The sequence below is a fragment of the Vigna unguiculata genome, chromosome 5, assembly GCF_004118075.2.
Source record: "Vigna unguiculata cultivar IT97K-499-35 chromosome 5, ASM411807v1, whole genome shotgun sequence".
NCBI classification, from domain to species: domain Eukaryota; kingdom Viridiplantae; phylum Streptophyta; class Magnoliopsida; order Fabales; family Fabaceae; genus Vigna; species Vigna unguiculata.
In genome coordinates, this window is record NC_040283.1 from 31,576,377 (window position 1) to 31,587,331 (window position 10,955).

At 30.9% G+C, this 10,955-nt stretch overlaps 2 protein-coding genes across 2 annotated transcripts; both read left to right on the top strand.

The window, feature by feature from the left end:
• The first annotated feature begins 2,756 nt into the window (after positions 1-2,756).
• Positions 2,757-5,360, top strand: LOC114184610 (BTB/POZ domain-containing protein At5g03250-like). Its single transcript, XM_028071927.1, has 4 exons — positions 2,757-2,815; positions 3,325-3,394; positions 3,552-4,769; positions 4,851-5,360. The coding sequence occupies exons 1-4, from the start codon at positions 2,757-2,759 to the stop codon at positions 5,358-5,360; spliced, it is 1,857 nt and encodes a 618-aa protein (XP_027927728.1).
• Positions 5,361-8,533: 3,173 nt separating this feature from the next.
• LOC114184927 lies at positions 8,534-9,632 on the top strand. Its single transcript, XM_028072338.1, has 3 exons — positions 8,534-8,699; positions 9,006-9,132; positions 9,209-9,632. Exons 1-3 carry the CDS (start codon positions 8,539-8,541, stop codon positions 9,284-9,286), a joined length of 366 nt encoding a protein of 121 aa, XP_027928139.1. The 5' UTR covers positions 8,534-8,538; the 3' UTR covers positions 9,287-9,632.
• Positions 9,633-10,955: the final 1,323 nt, after the last annotated feature.

The window sequence follows — 10,955 nt, forward strand, 5'->3', positions numbered from 1 at the left end:
TCCCTTTCCTTTGAAACGTTTATTTATTTGTGCATCAATGATTGACAAATTGAATAAATATGCTTATTTTTTAAAATAATTTAAAATTGTGCTATTAATATTTTCAAATGCAAAACTATGTATCATAACGTAAAATCTGAAATATATTAAAAACCATACATTTCGAAATATACATTTCAAAACATATTTTTATATTCAAAATACCTTTGGATTACATAACCCAAAATATATTTAATAAAATTACATGAACATTTTGAAAAGTGTTTTTAAATTTGTAAGTACGTTTTGAAATACATTTAAATAAACCTTTTGGATTCAGTGTTTCAGAAATATTTTCAAATCGCGTGTTCCCTTCTTTCATATTAGATGTCCCCATGTTTCTTCTTTCCTTCCTCCACCATGCTTATTCTTCTCACTCCTTCCTCCTTCATGTTTCTTCTTCTCCTTATTTTTTTATCGATGACAAATGGTACAAGACTAGGCATAAAGGAAAAAATAGGGGATAAAACTGTCATTTCCTCACATCTATGGGTGCAGGAACAAAAAATAGGTGCGTCATTTCCTGTCATTTAATTTCATCACATAAATGTTAATTCAAGTCGACCCGGCCCAATCAGCCCAACCAATCCATTTCTCTTCTTGTTACCAATACTCACTAGATTTAACTTCAAGAAGTGAGGAAATGAGGGATTATAGATAGTTTAAGCTTATAAGATATTTTTAATAATAGATCATCACTTTCTCACTTTAAACTGATCTAATTTTTTATACATGTGAAAAATAAAAGTGTTGGATCTATCTTACATGAACTTCTTTTAGGCATGAACTTAGGTTAAAATAATTATTTTAAACTTAATATTTTTACATGATAAAAAAAAAGTTGATTCTAATGTCTTTTTTTGAAAATGAAAATTGAGAGGTAACACATGTTTCCTTTAATAATGCAAAAGTATTTACTTATCATCATTGGTCACTTCTATTTAAAAGTATGTCAATTTTGATTCACATAAAACCATTCCTTTTGACAATTTAAATTCGATGAACATTTGTTAAAAATATTATTCTACAATAAAAATAACATGTAACTTAATCATGACTGAACTAATTTATTAGGCAACAAAACAATGTTTATATTGAATTTGATTAATTTTTACTACTGGATCCAGTAAATATTTGTATATTTTAAAAATTGTATTAAAATTTTGTCAAATAATTAAAAAATACCTGATTCAATGCCATCATAAATAATATATTTCTTAAACCTAAAAAGATGATATAGTTTCAGGAATGATATTGTGTCTAATTGACCAATAACAAAACAATACATACAAATATTATTAAAAAGAAAATGAATTAATATATTATTGTAATGGTAAATTAAATTTTCAAACTTTAAAATAAATATAAGTATTGCTAGAAAGAACATATTGAATATATATATATATATATATATATATATACCTTTATATCTAAGAAAAAAAATTATAATACTATTTATTATACTTTATACTTTAAGCATCCTAAAGATTATTGGCATGAACATTTAAACATTGTGTATACAAAGTAGTCAATGAAAAAAAAATTTGGAGCTATTTTAAATCTATGGAAAAACATATGTGATTAGAAATATATAAGAATATAAAAGTATGATAAATTGACTCTCATATATCATAGGTTTCCTTACCTGGATTTCATGGGTGAAAATACCACTATGACTGATTCATTTATTAAATGTATAAGAATAGAAAAAAAGTATTCAATAGTTTTTTCCCTTTCACTTCCTTTTTTATTATAAATTAATTTAACCTAAATTTAGGCATGATCTAATTGAAAATTATTTTCTACTAAAGTTTTGTACATATTCTATGAAACTCCGTATTAGATTTGCATACCAAATTAGTAAAATATAATTTTCAAGTGCGAAGTGTATTTATTTTTAATTATTAATTATCCATTTTTTTTATGTTTATACTAATATATATATATATATATATATATAGGATAATAATAATAATAATATAATGTATGTTTACAAAAATACACTGTGAGAAATGTTTTTACCAAAAATTTATTTTCTTTTATAAAATCAAATATCAGCTCGAATAGATAACAGAATATGCATATGATATTATTTTTTTTTTCAAAATAATAATTTTTTACTTTAGATGTAATTCTTTTAATATATACTTAATTTATAATAATTTCTTGATAGAAACTTGTAATACATTTTATTAACGTGATCTATTATTGTTTATAAATATAAAATTCAATAGATTTGCTTAAATCAATTATTTATTACAATTTAATGAATATATTCTTTAATACTATATATATATATATATATATATTGATAAATTTTACTGACAATAGAATCTAATAATAAATGGAGCATTCATCAACATGCTTTAAGCACAGAGAACTTTTGTTAAACTCAACCATGATATAGTGTTTTATTTTTATTATTACGATAACGAAATTTAATTCTAACAGCCTCAATAGAGAATCACTCTTCTCATTACACATTAGCGTAACAGCTGTAGCTTATTTTTCTTCCTAAATTTTCCACCTTTAGAACCGGAATCAGTATACACACTACAACACATTGGCATAACAAATTATTTCTGTGAGAGAAAAACGTGGAAAAAATCTCAGTACCCAAAACAGAAACAAAGAGAAAAAGGATAATAGCTATCATGTAGCTTTTAATTTTGTTTGCCACTTTGAAGGAACATTTTGACGTTAATTAAGTGCCACAAATGGCGTGCATGAAGCTGGGATCCAAATCTGAAATGTTTTACCTCTATGGCCAAAGTTGGTCAGTTCTTTTCCACTTCTTTCTTATTGTTTAATTACATCTCTATAATCTCATAAGTGATCTTTGTCCCTTTTTTGTGTCACTGTTATAGCATGTTTCCTTCATCCTTTGACAAGCTTAAAACACTAGTTTTGGTTAATCGGAGGAAGTTTCTGTCTTGTCTATTGGTGGCTGATGAATACATGCATGGCAGTGAAATATGTTTTCACTGTTACAAACAAAGTAGATCGGTTGTATAACCAACATGATAAACCTCTGTGTGTGTTTCATCTAAAGATCTTTTGTATGCGTGGATGATTCCATTCGTCGTGTGTTTTTCCCAACAAATGTTCAAAATCGAATTCACAATTGAGAACATTATAACTTCAATTAAATTATACTTGTTCTTAGGGTTACATCAACAGTGGCTATATATTCTGTACATAATTCATCATTTTATTTATCAGTGAAATCTTGTTATAGTTTATCAGTTATCAGTAACCTTGTTGGCTTCCAAATGATTATTCTAGGCTTTGCTCAACTGGACTTCCAAGTGATATCATCATTGAAATTGGTGATACATCTTTCCATCTCCACAAGGTGTGTTTTCATACTTTCTACACAATGCGTTTTGAAGATATATCACTGAATGCATCACAAAACAATAGGAGTATCAGTTATGCTTCAACCTATATATTTGTTTGTTGTCATTACCAGTCACATTGCATGATTAATTCGTTTGTTGCCGCGTTACCAGTTTCCACTGATATCAAGAAGCAGAGAGCTAGAAAGTTTGATGAGGGAAGTACCATGCGAACCTGATAAGTCTGTTTTGGAACTGCCTGGTCTACCTGGAGGAGCCAAGGCGTTTTTGCATGTTGTTAAGTTTTGTTATGGTGTCAAAATGGAGTTGAATGCATCGAATGTGGTTGGTCTCAGGTGTGCAGCAGAGTATCTGCAAATGAGTGAGAACTATGGAGAGGGGAATCTCATCATGCAGACAGAAAAATTCCTTAATCATGTGTTTGGTTACTGGACAGACACTCTCATTGCTCTTAAAACATGTGAAGAGGTTTTACCTATGGCTGAAGAGCTTCACATCGCTTCACGTAGCATAAACTCTTTGGTGCAGAAAGTGGCAGATCAAAGTTTGGTTAATTTGCCTGTCTCATCAGGTCCAAGTGTTGCTCAGAGTCCAGAAGATGCAGAAGTGTGGAATGGAATAAGCCTGACACCAAAGGCATCAGGTGAAGATTGGTGGTTTGATGATGTATCTTCTCTTAGTTTGCCATTGTACAAAAGGTTCATACGAGGTGCTAGTGCACCAAACATTAAACCTAAGAGAATCGCTGGATCACTTATTTACTATGCAAAAAAGCACATTCCCTTGTTGGGAAGTCAAACAAATTCACAGAGTGGAAACTCGTCTTCTCTTAAGTCATCTCTTTCTACCCCTTCTGAAGCAGATCAGAGGAATCTTATTCAGGAAATAGTGGAGTTGCTGCCAAATGAAAAGGACATAGCACCAACCAAGTTTTTGTTGGGGTGTCTGCGGACAGCAATGGCTTTATATGCTAGTTCATCTTGCTGCTCAAGCTTGGAGAAAAGGATTGGTTCTCAATTAGATGAAGCATATTTAGAAGATCTTTTGATTCCAAATATTGGATTCTCAATGGAAACTATTCATGACATCGACTGTGTCCAAAGAATGCTTGACCATTTCATGATTGTAGAGCATGATCTAATTGATACTACGTCTAATGATATAGAAGAGGAAGAAAGGCGCATAGTTGGAAGTTCTCAACCTCTGAGCCCAATGGCAAAAGTGGCTAACCTGATAGATTCTTATTTAGCTGAAGTTGCACCTGATGTAAATGTGAAGCTACCAAAATTTCAATCACTTGCTGCTGTAATTCCTGATCATGTCAGGACCCTGGATGATGGTTTATACCGCGCCATTGATATATATCTCAAGGTACAAAATAAAATCTACAATTTTCTTTCCTTATCTTGTAAATGTAGCATAATAATGATACTAACGGACTCAAAATTTCAGAATCATCATTGGCTGACAGACTCTGAGAAGGAACAAATCTGCAGGCTCATGAATTGCCAGAAGCTGTCATTGGAAGCTAGCACACATGCAGCTCAAAATGAGAGATTACCACTTCGTGTAGTGGTCCAAGTCTTGTTCTTTGAACAACTGAAGCTGCGCACATCTGTTGCTGGCTGGTTTTTTGCTTCTGACAACGTTGAGAACTCACAAAACATGAATGCAAATCTGTCTCTGATGAGAAATGATGGCAGCATTCCACACAACCCGGTTGTGGCTTTTGATAACATGAAAGAGAGAGTGGCTGAACTTGAGAAGGAGTACTTGAGCATGAAGCATGATTTGGAAAAAATGATGAAGTCAAAGGGAGGTTGGAACATGTTCCTTAGGAAATTGGGTTGGAAGCTTGTGCCTAAACCCTCTAATGCCAATGTCTCCAAGCCATGCCGGAAGTCCAAAATATCACCGGCAACTACTGCCCAGATGGAAGAAAAGGCCATGCAAGTGAAATGAAAGACTTCAAGTTGAAAAACAATTTGCAATTCTTTCCTTTTTCTTTTTGAAGTTTTAAGATCATCTAGTTGCTTGCTTTATTCTACTTAGACATTAGAACTTGGAAACAGTTTCTCTTCTGGCAAGGCCATTCTAGTCAGCATAAATGGCTATTGCCATACCCTCGTTTATGTTTAGTTGGAAAACTGAAGAAGCTTTTCTATTGTCTGTGTTCTTCCATTCATGTTCACTTTCTCCAAATTCAAAGAAGAATATTTGAACATTCAAGTTTTAAGAGTAGTTCATTGCACAATGAAGAGGAGAAATACATCAGTAAAATAGTTTAGTTGAAATTCTCTCATGTTTAGTACTTTACAACTTGCAAAACCCTCATGTTAGCTGTTCTTAAACGTTTTTCAGCCTTTTATCTAACTAATCTTATAAAAATGTGGCCAATTTGCTATTAGTAAATTTGCTTTTATCTAAAGTTGGAAGTAGAAAAATTTGAACAGTATGTTTTTTCATTACTGAGAAAGAATGTTGGCTATATGTTGTTTGAAACAAAACATTTGAAAAAATGTCTAGACATGGTTATCCATGAATGTTATCAAGTGGGAGTTGTACTGTAGAATTTTAAAAAGAGACACATTTAAACAACTGTGAGGGTTTCTGCAAAAGAACTATAAGTTTGCAAAATCATGATAATCAAAATAATGATTTGTTTTACAAATATATTGTATATTTTGTTCATTAATTACAACGTAATACTTTTGTTTTATTTATATAATTAAATATTTTATTATAATACAATCTTAATACAGATAATATGTTTACTTATCTTAATGATGTTATAGACAGTTCAAAAGAATTGAAAGAAAAAAAAAAAAAATATATATATATATATATATATATATATATTTAAATTATCAACCATTATGAAACTATTGAATGTATTCAAAGAAATTTATGTTATATAAAATATTATTTATGAAATAGAATTATATTATTAGTGTATATATATTTGGAAAAAATATACACTTTTGAAAAGGATTAAAATTAAAAGCAAATCAAGATGAGTTGAAATCTAATCCAAAAAATGAGTTAAAAAAAAAACTTTTAAATCTAAATCTGTTTCAGAAACTATTAGGCATAATAAGTTTCAATAAATTTTTTGAGATATAAAATTAGCTTAATTATACATTTATTCTCAATTTTGGCTGTTTTTATTCAATTTGATCGTTATTTTCGTTTTGTATTCAATTAAATCATCATTTTCGTCAAATTTAGTCATTTTTACTATAAGTGTTTAAATAGTTAACGCTTGTCAACGGTACATGTCATGTGTTAACTTCTGTTTTTTTTTTTTTTTAATTTTAATTTTATAAAAATTGGCAACGTGTCAAGTCATTGTGTCACATGTCAAGTTATAATTGTGTCACGTGTCAATGTTAGTGTCACATGTTAGTTTGTGGTTGTGTTATTTCTTGTGTTCAATTTAGTTCCTATATTCATTATTTTTGTTTAATTTAGTCCTAATTTTTGTTAAATGAATAATTTTTTTCCTTTAAAATTGACACCAAATTTAATTTCTTTTATAAAAATTATACTATATTTTTAAAATTGAAATTTTTATTAATTATTTTTGAAATTCAATTATAAATTATTATATTTAATTATAAATTAAATATAATTTTTAGATTCAATTGTTAAATAGAATATTTCTAATTTTTATAAATATTAGTTTACTTTTCTTATTAAATATAAAAATTTTATTCAATTTATAATTGAATTTCAAAAATAATTAATAAAAATGTCAATTTTAGAAAAATATTGGTATAATTTTTATAAAAGATATTAAATTTAGTGTCAATTTGAAAGAGACAAAATTGATTCATTTTAACCAAAATTGAGACTAAATAGAACAAAAATAACGCATATAAGGGGTTTCACAACAAGCATACCATAAACGTTGTCTATATAGGAGTTTGATGTATATGCCAAATTTCAAAAAAAAGAAAGAGAAGAATTTTAAGGGGTGTACTTGAAAAAAGACAACCTACCAATACTTGAAGTTAGAATAATGAAGACAGAAAAGAAGACAAGATGTGCAACTTAGAAAAAAATAGGTTAGAATATTTTTTACTAATATATATATATATATATATATATATATATATATATATGTGTGTGTGTGTGTGTGTGTGTGTGAGGGTATTTTTGTGAATTAAAGTTTAACGGGTACGGGTATCCACGGGTACGGATACTATGATACCCGTACCCGCGCCGTTACCATGTGAGTATCAAAAATATTCGTACCTGCGGGTAGCGGGTATCCATTTTTAATATCTATTTCCTACCTTTTGTGGGTTTTATCTGCGGGTACGGATTTTTCTTACATCCCTACACGTGTACGGTTCAAAAACGTTAATTATTTAAACACGGTTACTAAAAATAACCAAATTAACCAAAATTTGACAAAAATGAAGATCTAACTAAACAACAAAACAAAAATAAAAACCAAATTAAATAAAATCAATAAAAACAAGTATTAAATATGTATTTAAGCTTATAAAATTGAACGTGATATATATCGGTATGATTTGTACTAAGTTTTCATTAGATATTGGCATATAGGAGCGGATTATTTAGCAAACAGAACAATATCATTTAAAAGTTTTTTCTTCGGATCAAAACTACATCGAAAAAAACAAAAAAAAAAAGCGAAAATCATTGGTGTATGTGAAGGACTTGAGTTGTGAAGTTTTATTGTTCTGATGCTCCCCTTCTTAGCGTACCCTTTTTCTTCACACAAGTAAATCACTCCCTACACCAATCATTTCCATTCATTCCCTTTCTGTACAGATCAAATCGTTTCTAACAATTAGTAAAAAATTACAATTTTTCATTCCCAAAACTGAATGGCCCAATCTTCTGAGCCCTAAGGTTTGTTAACAACCCTATATTGTTGGCGTGAAAGAGGCCTTCTTCAGTTTGTAATCGCATCGAGGCTTGTGTGTGGCTGGAGTTTGCGTGTATGTTTTCTTATTGCGACTCTGTGTGTAGCTTGAACATTACATGTTTGATAGAATGCCAAATCTAGTGGCATGAATGAATTGGTAATCGGTTGGGTTTTCTTTTCACTCATCATGTCACTCGGCTGAGATTTCAGGCCAACATTTGAATTTTGTGACCAATAATAATGACTACAGTCCAGAGCGAGGGGGCAACAAAAGGAACTGCCATAACTGAGAAAGCATTCAAAAGATGGGGCAGGAGAAGCCCATTTTTGAGATATGGCCTTCCTATGATCTCTCTCACTGTCCTCGGCTCTCTAGGCCTTGCCCAACTCCTGCAAGGCAGGTTAGTTACTGCCCAATAAGCTTTATGTTTGAGAGAAAATAGTTGACGTGTTTAGAATTGTTACTGTGTTTGTTGTATTTTTCACTGTCATTCAATCACACACACACACATATTTTTGTTTACTTTACAACAACTATCTTTAAATTTACGTTTACCACAATTTCTTATTATTTGACTATGTAAATATCTTGTAGAGACAGTGTATAAAAATTTGACTTTTTGTGTTACTCAACCCTTCTTTTTTCATTGCTCATTCTGTTTTACTTCGCCCTCATTCTAAAATATAATGCAACTTTGTCTGCCCAGCAAGGATATTGCAAGGGTGAAAGATGATCAAGAGTGGGAAATCATTGAAACAAGAAAAGCATTGTCTAGGACAGGACCAGTGCATGCGTACAATCCAAAACAGATTTCCTTGGACGATGAGCTAAAGGTTCGTTTTCCTCTTCATTAACAATACAGCGTCGTCTAGATTGCCCATGATTTAATTTTTATTTGTTGTTGGATAGGCTTTGCAACAAAAGGTGGACATTAACAACTATGAATACAAGAAAATTCCTAAACCAAATGAAGGCAATCAAGACTAGTGTTGAGTTGTGGATTGGAAACAACTTTTGTCAGAATTTCTCATGTACCGTTCTGAAAATAAACTTTTATGGAGTCAAAAGCCAATTTCATCTTGCTAGTGAAGTTGGTATTGCCCTTCATCTTTAGTGTTTTGACTTTTGCTTACGACATTATGGGAGTTGAAGTTGAGGTAAAATTTTGAAATTTGTGTACCAAGGATTTTCAAGTACGGTGCTGGGAATAGCTAAAGGTACTCGCTTGGTTCTACTTTAATAAGGGTGAAAAAGTGTAAATGTTTCTTGTCATGTTTTAGTTTGTCTTTTTTACCTATCTTGCAGTGATGCACATTGGATGTTATAACGTTAATCCTGATGGAGCTACTTTTGCCATCACAAAACTTAGCACTCGTGGTTCATTTTCAGTGTTATCAAGTAAAATTGCTCGTAGAATTACTAGAAACGGTAAGCGGATTTACTTCTCTGTACCGAAAGTTTATATCTATAGGCTCCAAAAAAAAATTAGTACATTTCTGAAATTACTTTGTAAGGACGTGGTTACTTGTTTGCAAGCGAAGTACAACATTCCATCCATTGTTTAAACTAAAATTTAAAATCCCAACTGCCTCTGCAGCATTAAATTTTTTACTCTCAGGAATTGCATGATGACTGCAATTATGGCTTTAAAAGTTACATCTATGCATAATTTTCTACTGTATTAACTACCACCACATAACTGCAAATACAATGTAGAACACTGTCACATTCTAAAGTCCCCAATATATGTACAATGACCTAGAAAAAGAATTCGCACTATATCTTTGATATTGTTGAGATCCACAACTTTGAGGCCAAGGACGAAAATATCCATACACCACGATAAGTGGTCTCAAAAGGAAACGAATTAAGCTTCTTGGTGAAAGTTATGATCAAAGTGTACTTTTTCCAATGATCCTTGTGACCTAGGGTACCCAATGATCTCCAATTTTAGGCCGTCTAGATATAAAGTTTGTGGGGGATGCATCCCGCAAAGTATCTCGTCACTTTCTTTGCATATCTCTTCAATGATCATTACTTGAATTACAACAATATCCGCTTAACATCCCAGCAGAAAATGTAATGTGAGGTTTTGCCCTTAGCTATGCATGCTCTAGACTTTTAACAGAAGCATGAGGTTGTATGCATATTGAAGACTGTTCTTCGGGTATTGGTTCAAATGAATGTGGTCACCCTTCGTAAGCAGGTGACTACACTTGGTAAACAATTCCTTATCTGAAACACTAGAATTGAATTGAACAGAAGCGGAAATATTATAATTGAATTGAACAGTAATTATTTGGATTCTGCTAAATTCTTCAAGAGAATAGTTCAGAATTTTCCAAAATTCTACAAAATTATTAGTGATTTGACAGAATTTGCATGAAGCCAGCTACCAAATTCTAATCATGAAATCGTGATCCCTGACAAGTGATGACTCTTGTTGAAATAGACTAAGACAACTAGAACTTGCCTCCTTTGTGCAAGTTAATCGTTGGTCTTTTAGTGGATAGTTCTCTGGTATATTCAAGTTGCGAACCCTATAATTGAGATAAAAAGGTTTCGGTGTGGTCGTTAATGCCCAATCCAAATACCTATATTTTGGCTTTTGTTGTACAGATACCAACACATGGACATACTATTAAACTCTGGTTTT

Excerpts from the sequence above, each read along its gene's own strand:
- LOC114184610 (XM_028071927.1), top strand. The coding sequence starts at position 2,757 with ATGGCGTGCATGAAGCTGGGATCCAAATCTGAAATGTTTTACCTCTAT. Across the intron at positions 3,395-3,551 it reads CATCTTTCCATCTCCACAAG|TTTCCACTGATATCAAGAAG; the intron begins GTGTGTTTTCAT and ends CCGCGTTACCAG. Across the intron at positions 4,770-4,850 it reads CCATTGATATATATCTCAAG|AATCATCATTGGCTGACAGA; the intron begins GTACAAAATAAA and ends TCAAAATTTCAG.
- LOC114184927 (XM_028072338.1), top strand. The coding sequence starts at position 8,539 with ATGACTACAGTCCAGAGCGAGGGGGCAACAAAAGGAACTGCCATAACT. Across the intron at positions 8,700-9,005 it reads GCCCAACTCCTGCAAGGCAG|CAAGGATATTGCAAGGGTGA; the intron begins GTTAGTTACTGC and ends TTGTCTGCCCAG. Across the intron at positions 9,133-9,208 it reads CCTTGGACGATGAGCTAAAG|GCTTTGCAACAAAAGGTGGA; the intron begins GTTCGTTTTCCT and ends GTTGTTGGATAG.